We start from the raw sequence: 18,909 nt of genomic DNA, 5'->3' as shown, positions 1-18,909 counted from the left end.
GCTCAATGGGCTTTACTCGGGAAATAAACTTCTGATTCAGATGTGTGCGGGTGAGTGCATTGGTGAGTGGGCGAGTGGGTCGGTGAGTGATTGAGTGGGTGAATGAGTGAGTGAGTCAGCAAGTGAGTGCGTCTGGGGGTGGGTGAGTAAGTGTGTGAGTGGGTGTAATTGTCGAATGCTTTGATACTGTCTGCTGGCGAAGATTCCCTTGAAAAATTGCTTCTTATCTAAAAGGGCTTTACTCGGGATTAAACATTCTGATTTTGAAGCGCGTTGGTGTGTGCCCTGGTTGGTAATTCAGGTGCAATAATAAGAAGCCACAAACCCCGCTATCTCTGGGCCCTGTGACCGCCCCCAAGGCTGTAGTTTTGTGGTGAGCCTCACCAGAATGTAATTACGTTCATCGTCATCATATCCATGCCTGTTGCATCCCTTGGGTTTGTTGTCGAGTGCAAAGTACCACACTTCTTGCATGGCTGCGAGCTCCAGCTTTTCGCGGTCGGTCAAGTGAGGGCCAAAGTGAGCCAGGATTTCTGTAGGCACGAGGAGAATAACAACAACAGGTGTGTGAACCAAACTTTTGAGCAATTTATAGAGTAAATATTTCAGGATTGGGATGTTTTTGCCAATCCCAGCTATGTATGTTGAAATTCTTTTGCACCGCATGTAGCCAATGGTGCTAATCAACAGTGTGGGGGAAGTTGAAGAGAAACAACAAAATAACAAAATATATATAAAACAATAAAAAATTATCACGACGTTTCGACCATAACTCAAACGGTCATCATCATGTGTGTCGGTTTGCATAAATTTATTTTGAAAACGGCATATAAATAAATAAATATGCCGTTTTCAAAATAAATTTATGCAAACCGACACACCTGATGATGACCGTTTGAGTTATGGTCGAAACGTCGTGAGAATGTTTTATTGTTTTATATATATATTTTGTTATTTTGTTGTTTCTCTTCAACGTGACTTTACCGAAAAAACTAAGAATATGAATTACTGCAGTCACGAAAGCTTTAAATCAAAATTTAGTGTGGGGGAAGGTTAATAAACTAACCACGCAAATAGGTTCCACACATCTGTTAGAACCATTAACAGACTGCGAGACAAGAAGGCTCACATGATCGAGTCACTCACCTTTCTGAAGAGATGCCACGACAACAAGATAATACCGACCACATTTAAACTCACATCTGCTTCTGTCACTTAACCCAACTCTAAACGGATCTTATTCAGAGCTAGCCTTTCTCTAATCTCAGAGAGGATAAGACTACTCCGGCTTGAACTTGATAATTTAGACAAATGTCTCCTACAATCACACTTAACATTAACAGATAAAATGTCCGCATCTGATTGGAACCTTGTAGATAACATGACTGCTTCTTCTGCCACAACAATGTCTTCCAAATGCAAGGTTAACCTTATTGCTAAATTCAATAACTTGTCAAAAAAGAAACCAGATCCACACATAAAAAAGACTGCTATTAATCAGAGTAACAGCACAATCTCCGATAGCCTAAAATCGGTACTAGCTAGAGGGCTGAATTTTGCTGTCACCCTCAAACACATCCCAGTGGATGATATAAAAACCCAGGTAGATGTGGCCCTCAAAGGCTTGGGACACATCCCGACAGACGTGGCAAGATTTAAAATTGCCACCATCTTTAAAAATGCTAAGAATCCTATTAATAACATCAGCAAGGACGAGCGCTCTGAACTCACCAAATTAAAAAATAGAGAGGACAAAGTCATCCTCTCAGCCAACAAGGGCAATGCTACTGTCGTCATGGATAAAACCACATTCAGCAACATAATCCAGGACCTTCTTAATGATAGCAATTACACCAAAATCAACAAAGATCCGACCAACTGCCTGGCTTTAAAAACAAACAATATCATTACCAATTCGACTTCTCTAATCGAACCATTCAAGCAGTTCTCCCTAAAACCTTCTGCTAATAGACCACCCAGATTATATGGTCTTCCAAAAATCCATAAAGAAGATACTCCACTTCGACCCATCATTTCCACTATCAACTCACCTCCCTACAAACTGGCCCAATTTCTGTCTGAGACCTTGCTTCCATTCACGGGCAAGACTACCTCAGCAGTATGAAACTCAGCTCACTTTATCTCTCTAATCAAAGGCATTTCACTGTCCCCAGATGATTTGCTCGTCAGCTTTGATGTAGTCTTTCTGTTCACCAAGGTTCCTGTACCTGACACCTTAGCAATAATTGAAGACTTGGTCCAACATGGACTGAATGCTGATGTACCAACTTTGGTTAGGAACTGCTTTACTAACACTTCCTCTTTGTTTTTTTCGGTAAAGTCACATATGGATAAAATAAAATAAATGACGACGTTTCGATCGCAACACAAGCGGTCGTCCTCAGGCGGAAAAAAAATGCATGCAGCAGTAGAAACGCTGAACCAGCACTTACTTCACCAGGAATGGTACTTTCTACAAACAAAATGAAGGTACCCACATGGGTCCCCCCTTATCACCAGTGATAGCGAATGTTTTCATGGAGAAATTTGAAACTGATGTCATCCAGACATGCACCCAACGTCCTTCCTTGTGGAAGAGATACGTAGATCACACTTTCGTCATTTGGCCACATGGCCTGCCAACATTGAATCAATTTCTCAACAACATAAATTCCATACACCCATCCATCAAATTCACCATGGAAGTGGAGAATGATGGTAAGCTACTAATTCCTGGATGTTTTGTTTGAGAAGAGACCTATCTAAAACCTAATTCCCACCACCATCCGGCGCAGAAGAATTCCCTCATCAAACCACTACACCATAGGGCCACTGCATTTGCAACCAACACCACCAAGCCAGTGAACTGGAACACGTACACCAGACTCTTAAGATGAATGGGTACTGGGACAGCATTATTCGCAAAGCTGTTTCTCCAACCATGTAGAAACAATCCACTGAGACGCCTATCAAGACCATCACTTTACCATACATAGCAGGTGTTACCAAAAATATTTCCAAAATCTTAAACAAACACAAGATCAAAGTCCGATTCAATACAGTACACAAAATCCGTGATCTAATCCCATCCTGACATGCAATATCCTGGAGTCGACAAACTGAGTTGTACCTGCGGTAGCAGTTACATTGGGAAAACGAATTGACATGTCGCGGACCGTGTTAGCGAACACAAGGCAGATCTGAAACATCGCAGAACCAATACCTCTGCCGTGTCTGACCATTGTTATAACGCTGTGGGCTCGCGTGATATTGTTTTTTTCCGAGACCAAGGTACTCTGCAAACCTTCAGGTAACTATCAAAGGTTTTTTCATGAAGCCATCCAGATATACAAACATAGACATAACTTCAACCGAGAAGATGGATACAAATTGAGCAATCATTCGATGGATGTTATTAACTAGGTAAAGCCTTAACTGGTTGTGGTTGTTTCCATCACACGCGCCAGGTACTAGTAGATTTTTCAGATTTACTTTCCCACCATGTCCCATACTCAGCTTACCACTTCTACCTCCGCCTACGTCCACCCCCAGCCTCACTTCTTCTCCCCCTAGCGCTCACGCAGCTCCCCTCTCTCTCCCCCGCTTGCTCCTCCCCCCTTTCTTACCGATAACCTCTTGCCACAGCAGCTCTCTCACCTACTTCAGCATTTTATTATTGCTGTGGTTGTTCCACCTGATGAAGATTGATTGTGTTGCGATAGAAACGTCGTGATTTGTTTTATTTTATTTCTACCTAGGTGACATTACCGAAAGAGCGAATGAGTATAGATATTAGTTGTCAAACTTGATGATTTAAATGCGGATAGCTTCAGTGGTTTCCTAATATTGGAAGAGCATTCAAGATGGCCGCAGAAGCAATTCTGAAAGCGTTTGATGTTGTTTCAGTACTGAGGCCAGAGCACAGATAATTATCCCCATGCAACATGGCCACCATGAAGTCCCCCATGTAACATGGCAACCATGATGCAGTCTCTAATGCAACATGATTACCATATTCTTGGTTCTTTCGGTAAAGTCACGTAGAAGGGAAACAATAAAATAATAAAATAATACAATTCTCACGACGTTTCAACTGCAACACAAGCAATCATCATCAGGTGTGAAAACCACAGCAAGAAAATTTCAATTTTTCTTGCTGTGGTTCTTGCTGTGGTTTTCACACCTGATGATGATTACTTGTGTTGCAGTCGAAACGTCGTGAGATTTTTATTGTTTTATATTTTTATAATTTTATTGTTGCCCTTCTACGTGATTTTACCGAAAGAACCAAGAATATGAATCCCTGCAGCCACGAAAGCTTTAAATCAAAACATGATTACCATTAAGTCCCCCATGTAGCATTGCTATCTTGATATCACCCATACAATCACCATAAAATCTCTCATACACCAAAGGCACTGTGACGTCCCCCATGCAACATGGCCATCATGATGTCCCACTATTTACCGTGGCCACTGTGACGTCCCTCATTACTGTTCTTACCTTTCGGCGATTTGCTACAGATGGAGCCGGTGCCGTCTGAGGACAGCGCACTCCACGTGGTGCAAGACGTGTCGTTACTCCGAGCCTCTCCAGCTCGGCTCATCTACACACACACAAAGACAAAGGTCCACCACATAGGCTTGATTAAGATGTTGGAGCAAGTGCAGAAGGCGAGCACTGAGCCAGCATCTCTGAGATCCTGGGCTCCACAATCAGGAGGGTCCTGCCGAGATGTTGTCGTTTCTCAGCATTGGAATATTTGGCCAATATCAGATGCCATGCTTGGATTAACAATGAAAGATGCGTGGATTTTGAGGTCACACGCAGGGATTGTTCAAATTGTTAAAGAGTGATTGGGGATCGGGCATGACGAGCCATGGTAAGGAGGGACAACAATGGCTGATAGTGAAGAATAATAACGGAGCGGCAGCCAAGGAAGGAAACACATCGGAGAGGAGAGCCACCAGAGAGATGGTGCGACAAAATCGGCGCTTGGCGGATTATTCCATCACAGCATTTGAGGGGTAGCAAGGTCTCAGGGAGGAAGGCATTCTCATTCATCAGTGGATAGATAATAGTGCTGTAAATGCTCACGCGTAGACAGGCAGGCACACCAACAGGATCTCGGAGACACACTCTGATAGACATACACATACTCAGGCGGACAAGGAGAAGCACATCCAGGTATACAGGTAGGTGACAGGTAGGCACAAGTCGAGGGGAAAACACACGTCCACCCATATTTTACCACACGAGTTGAAGAGCCACACGTACCTCCATGGCAGCAACTTGCAGAGTAGGGTGCTCAGAGCTCACTGCGTTTCTCGCACGGTCCGGGTCTCTGCGTGGAGAGCGGGAGACGCAGGTGAGGGTCACACAAAACCGATGGTGTGCGACAATACTCATGTCTAAACACGCGTCATGTCACAATGCGGACTCTCATCATCAACACGGACTCACATCATCATCACAGACTCACAACCTCACCACTCACCCACAACACGAAACACAACAAAAACAACAAAGACCGCCATTTGCCACTAAGCAGCAGCAAATGCCAGGCCAGGTGCACTTTGAGACCACGTGAAATGCTGAAGGCTCACTGACAGGTCACAGGTCAGACCCAGGTGCCAAGAGTTGACTGACTGAGATGACTGTGCCAACGTGCTACATTTCAGCCGCCCAGGTCAAAGGTCGTTGTTGTGAGCGTCGCTCCTTTGTTCGGACACCAGCAACACCGCGACAAACACCACCACTAGCACCACCACTAACACCACTACTAACACCACCACCACTAACAAAGACAGATCCCCCGTATAGCCTGAATATACTGTAGGGGCAATTTCTGCTAGCGAGCACCTATAAAGGTCGGCATGGCACACGAGGGGGTGGGTGGCTAACACCACGCCTGGCCGCCTTTGTCTCCCTAGCGGCGATGTTTACACATCGTACCAGGTATTCATTTGAGGCTGAGTCTACCTAGGGGAGGCCCAGGACCGGTTCAGATAATCGTTGCTGGTGTTGGCCGTGAGCGGAAATCGAACCCGGGTCGCCAGGTTTGTAGCGCAGCACGTTAACCGCTACACTACCGCTCCCCTCAACTAACACCACAACTAACACCAGCACTAACACCACTCCTAACACCACCACTAACACTACGAACCCTAAAAACACCACCACCAACATCAACTCCACCACCACCACCAACACCACTACCACTAACACCACCACCACTACCACCAATAATACCACCAATAATACCACCATCACTAACACGACCACCACTAATACCACCAACACCACCATCACTAACACCAGCAACAATACCTCGAACAACCACCACCACTAACACCACCATCACTAACACCACCACCACTAATACCACCAACATTAACACCACCACTCCTCCTCATGCTAATACAGGACACCAAAGACAACGATCCTCATAGAGCCTTAACAGGCTGTAGGGGCAAGTGCTGTTAGCAAGCAGTACGTATGAAGGCCGGCACGGTAAACGAAGGGGTGGGTGGTTAGCACCACGCCCGACCGCCTTTGTCTCCCCAGTGGCGATGTTTACGCATCGCACCAGGTACTCATTTGAGACCGGGTCACTGCTACACACAGACTCACACAGACCCACACACACGTACACAGACTCACACAGAGACTCACTTAGAGAGACTCACACACAGACTCACATAGAAAGACTCACACCACCACCGCCACCACTCACCCACAGCTCGGTTCCACGCCTAACGGCCAAACTGCCAGGGGAAGCACGTGGCGCGAGACGCGGCGTGGTGTAATAGCCATTAGCTCCTCCCCCTCACCTAAGCTCCTCCCCCATGCTCCCTCTTTTCCCCCCTGCCCCTCCCCCTTCACAACCCCCCCCCCAAGCATCCCCCCCCTCGCGACCCCCCTTGCCCCCCCTGGCAACCCCCGCCCATGCTCCCCCTCAAACCCCCCCCCCTCACGCCCCCATTGCCCACCCCCCTCCCCCCGCTGCTACTTACAGTCAGGCAGGGGGCGAGTGGAGGCGGCGCGCGCTGTGGATTGTGGGTGGCGAGCGGCTGATTTGGTTTCCCGCTCACGGCCACCGTCAGTGGCTCGCGAAAGCTTCTGAAGCGGCGGCTCGCTGGGCCTCCTCTACGTCGACTCAGCCTGAAGGTGAGAACCTCGCGCGGTGTGCACACATCAGCAGTGGCGGCGGTGGTGGGGGGAGACAGAGGAGGAGGCGCCTGGCCCACAGCCGTCACGTCCTAGACGCCTGCTGAGTTCACGGCGCTGCTTCAAGCAGAGCCCGGCCCTGCTGCTGCTGCTGATGAGGCGCTGACGGTGGAAACCGGCCCCAGAGTGGCCCTCGTGTTGAGCCATAGCTGATGAGAGGCACTCCCAGACTGCCGTGTGTTTTTATCCCTGGAGGGACGGGTTTGTTGTGGATGCGAATCGCCTGCTGCTGGAAAAGGCATCCACTAGAGGCCGCTATATAGAGGTATTTGGTCTACTCTTCCACGCTGGTCCGGACGTGTTGGAGCAAAGTGGCCATGCCCACACTTTACCCCACCACACGCAGGGCGTTAGCTCGCTGGATTTGCAATGCAGAGGTGCAGGTTAGATTTCATTCCCACTCACACCCACCGACACTCACTCAGCCACCCACTCAGCCACTCTCTGGGCATCTATGAAAAAGAGCTTCATAGCTCATCGGATTCCTCCAGCAAAAACATACTGATTCTCACCCACCCACTCAGCCATTCACCCACCCACTCTGGCACTCATCCACTCACCAATTCACTCAGCCACCCACTCGGCCACCCACTCAGCCACCCACTCTCTCACCCACTTCGTCACCGGTCACCCACTGCCACCCACCCACTTGGTCACCGGTCACCCACTGCCACCCACCCACTTAGTCACCGGTCACCCACTGCCACCGGTCACTCACTCCGCCACCGGTCACTCACTCTGCCACCCACCCACTCTCTCACCAACCCACCGACTCTCTTGCCAACCCACCGACTCTCTCGCCAACCCATCCACTCACCCACAGGGAGACACAAGGAGACAAGGGGACCCACATGGTGTGAGAGTGTATCAGCATCATTGTGGTTGTTGTGGTGGTTATGTTGGTTGTTATGGTTGTGGTGGTTATGGTTATATTTGTGGCAGTAGTGTTTATACTTGTGGTTATGTAGCTGGTGGTTATGATTATATTTGTGGTTACGGCGATTATGGTCGCAGTGATTGTGATTATATTTGTTGTGGTTATAACCCGCGATGTATTTCGTCGAGGATGGATGCCGCCGCGTGCAGGAGTTGGGCGAGGCGGGAGTGAGCCACCTGAAGCGCCCTCTCCGACGGTGGTGAGCCGCCGGGCGGCCGGGCAGTGAGCAGCTCGGCCGTCGTCGCTTCTCCTCCCCCTTCCGGGGCTGCCAACCCCAGTGGTGTTGAGTCGTCCTCCTCTTCCACTGGAGCCCTGGTACGAGTTTTTCTTCGCGTCTCCATTATAGCGATTCATCTTACTATTTGGCTACTTCTGACGCCAGTTGTAGTGGGTGGAACGGAGAGCGAGACTTCTTACCGAAAGAACCAAAGAGTATGAACTTATATGGTTTATTTCATCTATTTTTAGTGGTTTGCTACCATTCCCTTTGCACTCCTATCGTTTTTGTATTGTTTGTTGTGACGTTATGACCCCGTGCCCCCTACTGGCACATCTTTGATCAAAGAGCTTTATAGCTCATTGGATTCCTCCAGCACAGAATCAATACCGATTCTGATGAGACCGGAACGAACACGTTTGAATCGAATCGCGTACTTCGCTTTACTAAAATAGTTGTGGAATCGATTCTTGTGGAATCTGTTCTCGTGGAATCGAATCATCGATATTAATTACAGAGATTCACCATCGATATTAATTACAGACATTAATCAACGACGTCGCTAGGAGTATCGTGGTGCCGCTCTGCAAACCTTCGGGCTACTATCAAAGGTTTGTTCATCAAGCCATCCAGATATATAAACACAGACATAACTTCAACCGAGAAGATGGATACAAATTGAGTAATCATTGGAAGAATGTTATTAACCAGGTAAAACCTTAACTGCTTTATGGTGTTGCCTTAACTTTCCGCATCTCTAATTTCTTAAGCTTCCCACTCCCAGCCCCGCTCTCTTCAGCACTCCCCTCATACCCCCCCTCTCTATCTCTCCTCCCTGATCCTCCCCCCTTCTCTTACCTATATAGTCTCTTGTTTACAGCAGCTCTTTTGCCCACGTCGGCAATTGTTTCTTGCTGTGGTTTGTCCCACCTGATGATGGACGCTTGTGTTGTGCCCGAAACGTCGTGATTTAATTTATTTTATATTTTATGCCTATGTGACTTTACCGAAAGAACCAAAGAGTATAGCCCAAGAGAGTTTGTGTAGGTTGGAGCGGTAGTGTAGCACAGTAGGGGGCACAGGTGGTGCATCGGCCAGTCATCTCAGTCAAGCAACCAATGGCAACCTGGGTCTGTCTGTCTGTGACCTCCTGCTGCCAGCGGGCGTTCGACGCTTCATGTGGCCTTAACCTGCACGTAGCCTGGCACGAGCGCCGTGGTGACATCTCCACCACTTCGTGGCGAATGGCGGTTGTTGTTTATGGTCGTCTCGCGATTAGCACTACGCTGCACTACTAACCCAGCAACCCGAGTTCAATTCCCGCTCACGGCCAACACTGGTGACGATTCCGTTCCTGGGCCTCCCCTTGGTCAACTCAGCCTCAAATGAGTACCTGGTGCGTTGTCTAAACATCGCCACTGGGGAAATTAAGGCGGCCGGATGTGGTGCTGGCCACCTACCCCCCTTCGTGTATCAAAGGTGCTGCTCGTTAACAGCACTTGCACCCGACAGTCCTGTCGAAGGCTACATGGGGGATCTTTGTCTTTGTTTGGTGGTGCAGCTGAGGAGGCGCAACTGCACGGCGAGTACCTCTACCGCAAGGCGCAGGAGGCCAAGAAGGTCCTCGTAGAGGAGAAGGCGCAGCTCAAGAGGGCGCTCGATGGTAACGGGTGGCGAGACGGATCTAGAGATGGGCTCGCGACGACAAGACAGACGAGAGACAGCGAGACAGACTAGAGACGTTGAGACACGCAAGACAGACTAGAGACGGATCTAGAGACAATGAGACACGCAAGACGGACTAAGATGGGACAAGACGGTCTGACAATACAGGCGAGAAGACAACCGCGCGTTGGAAAGCGTTTCCGAATGAATCCATGCGTGCGCATGATTTTTCTTCCTTGTTAATTCTCCCCTGCCCGCCCCCCACCCACTGCCCCCTGTCCCCCTGACGTCGTCACCGAAGAAAACCTGGTGCTGCCTACAGACCTGCGGTGGGAGGCGCTTGAACTCCAGAAGGCCGTGGAGTTCGACCAGGGAGGGGAGGGTGATCTCACATCCCTCACCATCACGTCTCCTCGCATCTCTCTCTCTCTTCCTTCCCGCGAGACTCCCGAGGCAGAGGGATAAGCGTCGCGCGTCTCCGCCCACTAGACACGCCGAGTCGGCGCGCATCCCCGGCTCGCCGTCGGTCCTTCCTGCCAAGCGGTGGCACCGTGTTTTGCCGCGGAGGTTCGCGGTTCGAGAACGGCGGGCCCTCAACCCCCCCCCCCCCCACCGGTTTAATGGGTTTAATGCCGCAGTTGCGTTGACCGTAAATACTGCACGGCGATTGCTTCCCAAGTGGACTTTGAAAAATCCCGTGGCGTGAACGTGGAAAAAGAGTCGGCCGTGTGTGTGTGATGGCTGGCGTAAATTTTTGTGGAATGTCAAATGAAGGCCGTGGTCACCACATAACGTGTGCTTCTGGAGCAGTCTTCCTTCTGGAGCGGTCTTCCTTACAATATTAGGAAGCCACTGGAGCTTTGCACTTTTAAATCATCGTCTAGATTGACAAACTCATTTCTTGAGAACTACTTTTTGTGGTTAGTTTGTCACACTTCCGATTACCACGGTTGGCTACGTGCTGTAACAAAGAGGTTTAACATGCACTGACGCACTCATTCACTCACTCATCATTTTACTCAATTTACCCACTCACCTGCCATATCACCCACCCACTCTTGCAATTGGGACTCATCCAGGTCTCATTATTGCTCAGCTCGCTACACAAAATCAACGCGATCACTGCAGAGTGATATTCTCAACCATTCCTGGTCGCTCCTTCCATCCATCCACCCACACACACACCTTCACTCACCTGCACGGTGAAGTATGGCAAATGATAACCTACCCTCTCCGTCCCCCCTGCCCCATCTACCACCTCTTTCTATCCACCCCCCCCCCCCCGTGTCAGTAGGAGTGAGCAGCCACATGGATGACGAGTACCGCTGAGCCGGCGTGAAGGACCCACACATCATGGCGACGACCTCACGCGACCCCAGCTCCCTCAAGCAGTTCATCAAGGTGCGGGCACGGGGTCACAGGGGCTACAGGGTTTGGGGTCACACGAGGAATGTGGGTCCTCGTGTATTGCATGTGTACAAGCGCGCAAAGACAGAGGTCCCCCATATAGCCTTAACAGGTTTTTGGGACAGGTGCTGTTTGCGAGGGTGTAGGTGGCTAGCACCACAACTGGCCACCTTTATCTCTCTGGTAATGATGTTTAAACACCGCACTAGGTACTCGTTTGAGGCTGAGTTGATCTAGGGGAGGCCCAGGACCAGTTCAGATAATCGCCACTGGTGTTGGCCATGAACGGAAATAAACCTCGGGTCACTAGGTTTGTGGGGCAGCATGCTAACTGCTAAATTACCGCACACACACACGTGTTCTCTATCGGCTTTAGAATCAGTTCCTTGCACCTCACACGAGTCGTGTCGACCAATCATCGGGCTTGTGCAGTGTGAGACAACTCGCATCCGTTGAGTTAACCAGAAGAAATCTGGTTGTTGATGAAAGGTGGAGGCTGTGTGGGGGGGGGGGGGGTCGTAAGTGGTGGAGCGTTGGACACTTTGGTTTGGTGCATGCAGCTTTTGTCAACTTCATTCCTCGCGATTCAGTCCGCCTTTTCGCGATGACCGATCCCTTCCATTCATCGAAAATGTATCTACTGTAGCACTACGCACGGTCGGTGGTCACGGAAAGATGTACCATTGGGGGCGCCACTGTGGCGAGATGTTAACTCCCTCACCTGGTATACAGGAGGTCGCAGGTTCAATCCTGACCCTGATGCCTGCTGTATATTTGGAGTTGCGTGCCTCTTTCCGAGGAGTCGCGTGGATTTCTCTCCAGGTCCTCCGGTTTTTCCCTCCGCATTTAGAATCAACGTCCGTTTAAGAGTATTTGGCTGCTATAAATTTCCACATGGCGATAAGCCACTTAGTTGAGCTATGATTTGTGGCCAGGTCGCTTCTGGAAAAGAGCTGCATAGCTCAGTGGGCCTTACCTGGTAAAATAAAAATAGTAAAGTTTTTCCAATGGTGCATCCCAGTTGTGCCAACACGGGGTTTGGCGACCCCGTATACCGGCACGGCTCGGCTCGGCTTCCGCAATGGAAAAAACAAACAACACAACCCGAGTCGGATACAGTGGGGGGGCGGGGAAGTGGGGGGGGCGAAAGCAGCGTGGCCGGGACGGACGCCGGTGGGAAGAGCGGACTCGGCGTGTGACCGCTTGCTGTCATGTTACCACACCACCACCACCCTCCCACCACCACCGCAGGAGATGAAGCTGATCCTGCCGAACGCTCAGCCGATGAACCACGGAGGCCACAAGCTGCAGGCGCTGGTGTGGGCGTGCTGCGCCAACGCCGTCAACGACTTCATCGTCCTGCATGAGCACCGCGGTATGCCAGGCACGCGCACGCACCGCAGTCGACAAAGCTCCCCCGTGTAGCCTTTAACAGGCTGTCAGGGCAAATGCTGTTTGTCGAGCGACCTACGAAGGCCGGCAGGGCACACGGCGGGGTGGGTGGTGTGGTCATTACCGCATCTGGCCCCTTTTGTCTCCCCACTGTCGATGCTTGGACACACCGGAAATCGAAGTCAGGTCACCGGATTTGTAGTGTAATGAGATAGCCACTCCGCTCCCGCTCCCCGGTGTGATGCATGGTGTGACGTGTGTGATGCGGTGCAACAGACGGGGATGGAGGTGTATTTAGCTGTGCGTACGATGTGCGGTGTGTAGTATGACGCTGCAGACATGGAATTGTGGTGTTTTAACTGTGTATGTGGTGTGATGTGGTATGATGCCGCAGATGGAAGGGCAGTCTGTTTAACTCTCCAGTACAGTCTGTGTGACACCTGTAGTGTGTCTAACTTTCCGGCATGCTGTTCATGTGACACGTGGTACGATGCCACGGTGTACTTGACACTCTCGAGCGTGGTGATGCGGCACGACATCCGGACGTGGACATGATGTCCGAGGCATTCCAACACCTCGTGATGCACAACTTCACGTCGCGACTCGGAAAGAGGGTGCGTGCGGGCACCGTGCCAGTCTCACCCACATCTTCCTCCCCCATCCCCAAAGCACAAAGATCCCTCGTATAGGCTATAACCCTTTCTCATTTCCATGATGTACATGTACGTCGTCGAAACGGAACCGTAAGAAAAACTCAAGTACGTCTTCTGACCTGAAGACATACCTTTTGCTCCCATAAGACTATGCGGGAGGGCGTGTGGCACAGTTTTGTTCCATAGAGTGCCGGTCGTGTCACTACGGTTCTCTGCGGTGAGGGCAACGCCTTTTAAAAACAGCAGCGCTACGCCTCTATAAATAAAATTAACGCCGAGCCGCTCGCGCGTACCGAGATTCAGCGGTGAACGTGACACCTACCACCCGGCAACTTGCAGATGTCTCGGAATGGGAAAGAGTGAGCAGACTTTTGGGCCAGGTGCTGTGTGTCCGCCTGTATATTCGGAGTTTGCATGTTCTCCTCCTGGTCACTTTGATTTTTCTCCGGGTCCTCCGGGTTTTTCCCTACACATTTAGAAACTTGAATTTCGAGTATTTTGCTGCTATACATTTTTATGTGAAAAAGAGCTACATAGCTCAGTGGTAAAATAAAAATAGTTTCGTTTTACTTTAGTTTTCGAGCAACAGCACAGAGTTTTTATTTAACGCCATCTCTGAAGCTGAAGGCGCGTAATGTTGTTCATTTGCTAATGCATCCGCAGTTTTAAACAGGGTGGCCGCTGGCCTCTAACTGGCAAACGTCTGCGAGGACACGTAATGAGAGTCCAGCGCCGTCCGTGTGACTTGCCGCGACCCCTCCCGTGACTTCTGTGCCCCCCTTCCTCCCTCCCAACAGGCACAACGTCTACAAGCGCGACGGCAAGGACATCGAGTCGAAGGAGGTGGGACCGTGATTCGAGATGGAGCGTAAGTCTGCCTGACACATTGTTACTCGTCTCCACTTTACACCCCTGCAGAGGCGGTGGAAATTCCACATTCCTTGTGGACTTCCCTACGAAGTGGTTGTAAATTTTATCGACCCCTGAGAGGATGATGGGCTGAATGTAAGAGTCTAGCCTCGGGCTAGGTGGCCCGCGGGTGACTTGCAGAGCGGATCGGAACTTGAGTCGGTGGGGTCGCTGCTCTGGTCGCATTCGCTGTACCGTGACCCGACTCGCATTCCCCCACCCCGGATGCGATGTGTAAATTCAAAGATGATCGGACGTAATGCTGGCCACCCACACCCACCCCTTGGTGTGCCGTGCTGGCTTTCCTACATGCTAACACACGAACAGCGCTTTTCCCACGCCGTCTGTTAAAGGCTGCATGGGGGGGATCTTTGCTTTTGTGTGTCGCGCAGTCTATGAGATTAAACTGGGCACGCTGGACAACGCGGCCACCGCCGAGGTGGAGTGGCCTTGGCGACCGTACATGAACACGGCGAAGAAGAGGAAGTTCCTGAGCGTGGAGTGAGGGAGGGGAGCGACTTCCCCCCCCCCCCCATGGGCCTGGGGGGAGGGGCATTGGGGGGGGGGTTTGTCCCTGGAAAGCCGGAGTTGGAGTCGAACCTCGCGGCGCTCTCCGCCGAGGCTCGAGACGTTGAGGAGAGGTCGCCGCGTGGATAGGGCAGTGCGTGAATCGCTGTTCCAACCCTCGTCACACACGCGCATTATACGCGTCACACACACATTGCGGATGTACATTTATCAAACACAAACATGCACATCGTCGCATGCGTCGCACACAGAAGCACACAATTGCACAAAAAGACAAAGGTACTCCGTATCGCCGTTGACAGATTGCTGGGGCAAGTGCTGTTAACGGGTAGCACCTATGATGGCCGGCATGGCACAGAAGTGGTTGTGTGGCCAGCCCCACGTCTGGCTGCCTTTGTCCTCCCCAGTTTTGCGATGTTATACACACCCCACACCACGTACTCAGATGGCTGAGTTCGTAGTGCGCTAACTGCTGCACCACCGCTCCCCAAACGGTGTACATACACGCGTACACAAAACGAAACATTAACATTTATTTAAGTAACAAAAAAGAAAATACCAAGTCAGGCAGATGGAGAAAGTGGCGTGTCGCCGTGCACAGCACCGCTCTCGTAGCTACTCACCTAGGGTGGGAGCTCTTGGCTTCAATGCCACCCGGGATGTTTAGATGTGAAAACCTGCCATAAATAATATTTTTGGGAAGTCACAAGCGCCTTAAGTTGCATCTCATCTCGACCATTTTAATGGGCACCCCCCCCCCCCCCTGTAGCTGTCCCCCTGTGGCACAAAATAAACTAACAAAACTAATCTCTTTTTATTTTACCAGGTAAGGCCCACTCAGCTGTATAGCTCTCTTTCAGGAACGACCGGGCCACAAATGAAAGCGCTATAAAGTGGCTTGTCACGCAGAAATATATAGCAGCCAAATACTTTTAAACGCATGTTTCTAAATGTGGAGGGAAAAACCGAAGGACCCAGAGAAAAATCCACGCGGTCACGGGGAGAACATGCAAACTCCAGATATACAGGCGTCGGGATTTAACCCACGACCTCTATACCAGGCGAGGCCCCAAGGTGAATCAGCACTTGGCCTGCGAGCGGGTATTATTAGTCTGTCAGTAGGGGGTAATGATTCCGGATTTCAGTCTCAATTGAAACTGAAATCTGGAACACTTGTCATATTTTGCTCGTATAAGTGTGTTCATAAAATACAAGTTTGGTCATTGAGAGAGTTATAAATGTCCTATACGCATTTCATGTTTATTGTGTTTATTGTATTTAATGTATGAAGAAAATACAATTTTGTATATGCTACAGTATGTTTCACACGTTATTCAGTGACACTGCATATGACGGGCAATGTTTGGGGCAATCGGCCTTCAACATGGAAAATACATAGAGGCCACATGACCCGTGGCCACCGCCACTTCAACCGTGGCCCCACCACTTCAACCGTGGCCCCATTGGCACGTTGATGTGTGGCTCTGCCTTCACCTGTGGTGAGAATGAGACCAGAAAAATTACAGGAGGCCGACTCCATATGAGTCCGTCACGCTCTGGATCTCGCTAATGGGACGTCGGATGAAAATAAAACATGGAAGCGACAAGTTTCTTCTCTGGCGAGGACATTCCCACAAGATTGCCACCTTTCCCAATTAATGGAATTTGCCCCAACATCACCCTGATCCAAACCAGCGGGAGCTGAAATCTTCCAGAAGGTTCAGGATTTATTGGTACAATCGTTCGGATGTTGGTGTCCGCATGGACTTGCATTTAAAACCCCCGGTCCGCTTGACGTCTTTTAAACAATACCTGTGGTCGGGTCCGCTCCCCCACCTTTCTATCCCCTGCTTTTTTTTTATAACCGGTGTAGTATATGTTGACGGTGTGTGCGTGTATCACAACGCGATGTAACCGGGCCCTCGAATTGCCTCAAGAAATGAATAAACAACACCTGTCGCTTTGCTGTTGTGATGTCACCACGAGGCGCCGAATGACGGTGGGACGGCGTCGTCGCACTCGTCGAGTGGACAAGGGCTCCGTGAAATGACGGTGCGGATTGCGCCAAGCGTATAGAGGTCGCCGATTGCACGCCGCTGTGGCTCAAACACTCGTGGGTCCACCTCAAAGTTCCTGTGCCCATTTGAACCTCATTGCCTGCGATGATGCTGCTGCTGCCATGGAAGAACACACGTGGCGCCCTCTTGTCTCTCCATGTTGTCTTTCACGTCCCATCGCAGTTTTCAGGTCACTTGATGTTTACAGCCTCCGGTAAGGAGGCAGTGAGGTTCAGCCGCTCCATTTTTCTTCCTTTAGTGCACAGTACCGTACACGGATACGGGCACAGTACAACACCGTAGCTTTATTGATTGTTCAACAAAAAAGACCATCCCTCGCCCAATCTAGTTACCTATACGGTGTAATATATGGCGAGACATTTGTTAACGTAAAAAAAATGGAACTGTAATGCTGAAAATTATACTCCATGAAACTCGGGGTTTTATGGAGTATCTGAGGGCTTCTCAACGCTTCATGCCTCGCCCCCACTGATGCCCTCTTCTCCCCACTACTACTGACGATTGTATGTAGGGTGTGTAGGCATTTACTTCCGACTGTTGTATGTAGGGTGGTGATGGTGGGAGTAAATGAGATTTAAAACTGGGTGCTCAACTTGAACTCACCACCACTCACATCATGTATGCACTCATCCGCCATCTCGCTCACTGACCCTGTGTTTCCGTGTTGATGGTGTGAGTCCGTATTGATGCTGTGAGTCTGTTGATCGTGTGAGTCTGTTGATGCTGTGAGTCTGTGTTGATCATGTGCGTCTGTGTTGATGCTGTGAGTCCGTGTTGATGGCTCGGGGGCACGGTACAGAGGGGCAGTACAACTGTAGAGTAATAGTTGTTGTCCAGCAGCGGCAACTGCGGTGGACGGGGAGTACACACGCCAGTGAGCCTCATGCGGGTTTGTCAGCAGGGTGGAGGCACTGGGGCAAGGATCACAGAGACCCTCCCTGGAAGACACTGGAACCCGCTCGTGGGTTGGAGAAGGGAGGCGCGGCCGAGTCGGATAAAAGCAGCGGAGAGCGAGAGCTCGTGGTTGCACGTTCTGGGAAGTGGAGTCGTCTCGTCGGCACTGTCGTCTTTGCCGACTTGGTCGCTGCCGTCTTCACTAGATAATTGGGCGGCCGGATAGTTGTTGGCTGTCTCGGTCGATGCCGTCAGTGTAACATGGTGGGGGTTGTGTCTAAGCTAGGCTATTTGACTGGGAGAAGCGAGGGCGAGTCTGAACCTGATGGTGTTAAATAAGGAAGGTGCGGAAGGTACGGGAGAGGATGAGGAAGATCGTGGGATGGATGGGGGAGGATGAGAAGATAGTGGGAGGGACGGGGGAGGAAGGAGGTGGGAGGGATGTGAGAGAAAGAAGGAGATAGCGGGGGGGACGGGAGAGGAAGAGGGAGATGGTGGGAGGGAAGGGGGCGGAAGAGGGAGATAGTGGCAGGAAAGGGGAATGAAGAGGGAGATAGTTGGAGCGACTGGGGAAGTAGAGGGAGATAGTGGGAGTTATTTGGGAGGATTAGGCAGATCGGTTAGAGTAAGAAGGTGATAGTGGGAAGGAAGAGGAAGGAAGAGGGAGAGAGTGCGAGGGATTGGAGATGCAGAGGGAGATAGTGGGAAGGATGGGGGAAGAAAAGGGAGATAGTGCGAGGGACGGGAGAAGAGGGAGATTACTAGTAGAGCCAAGTGGGAGGAAGAGGGAGATAGTGGAAGGTACTGGGGAGGAAGTGGGAGATGGTGGGAGGGACGAGGGAGGAAGAGGGAGATGGTGGGACGGATTGGAGAGGTAGATAGTGGGAGGGACGCGGGAAGAAGAGGGAGATAATAGCAGGGACGAGAGAGGAAGAGGGAGATAGCCACTGATGTTCGCCGTGGCCAGAAATTTAAACTCGGTTCACAAAGTTCATGGTG

At 50.5% G+C, this 18,909-nt stretch overlaps 1 protein-coding gene across 3 annotated transcripts; it reads left to right on the top strand.

Annotated features, from left to right (window-relative positions):
* The first annotated feature begins 9,950 nt into the window (after positions 1-9,950).
* LOC142922679 (U3 small nucleolar ribonucleoprotein IMP4-like) lies at positions 9,951-16,252 on the top strand. 3 transcript variants are annotated; one of them, XR_012940229.1, is made up of 7 exons: positions 9,951-10,047; positions 10,351-10,616; positions 11,344-11,450; positions 12,708-12,831; positions 13,367-13,462; positions 14,299-14,369; positions 14,803-16,252. XR_012940229.1 is itself a non-coding variant. In XM_076063510.1 (6 exons), exons 3-6 carry the CDS (start codon positions 11,403-11,405, stop codon positions 14,875-14,877), a joined length of 318 nt encoding a protein of 105 aa, XP_075919625.1. In that variant the 5' UTR covers positions 9,951-10,047; positions 10,351-10,431; positions 11,344-11,402; the 3' UTR covers positions 14,878-16,252. The 3 variants fall into 3 exon arrangements, 2 of the variants coding, with proteins under 2 accessions (XP_075919625.1, XP_075919624.1); XM_076063510.1 differs by lacking the exon at positions 13,367-13,462 and having other exon boundaries at positions 10,351-10,431; XM_076063509.1 differs by lacking the exon at positions 13,367-13,462.
* The last annotated feature ends 2,657 nt before the right edge of the window (positions 16,253-18,909 follow it).

This window comes from Petromyzon marinus, unplaced genomic scaffold, assembly GCF_048934315.1.
Source record: "Petromyzon marinus isolate PM22_M1 ecotype Great Lakes invasive population unplaced genomic scaffold, UKy_Petmar_22M1.pri1.0 PM_Scaffold_14, whole genome shotgun sequence".
Taxonomy (NCBI): domain Eukaryota; kingdom Metazoa; phylum Chordata; class Hyperoartia; order Petromyzontiformes; family Petromyzontidae; genus Petromyzon; species Petromyzon marinus.
Note: the sequence above shows the minus strand (reverse complement) of the source record. Positions and strands in the feature narration are given on the sequence as shown.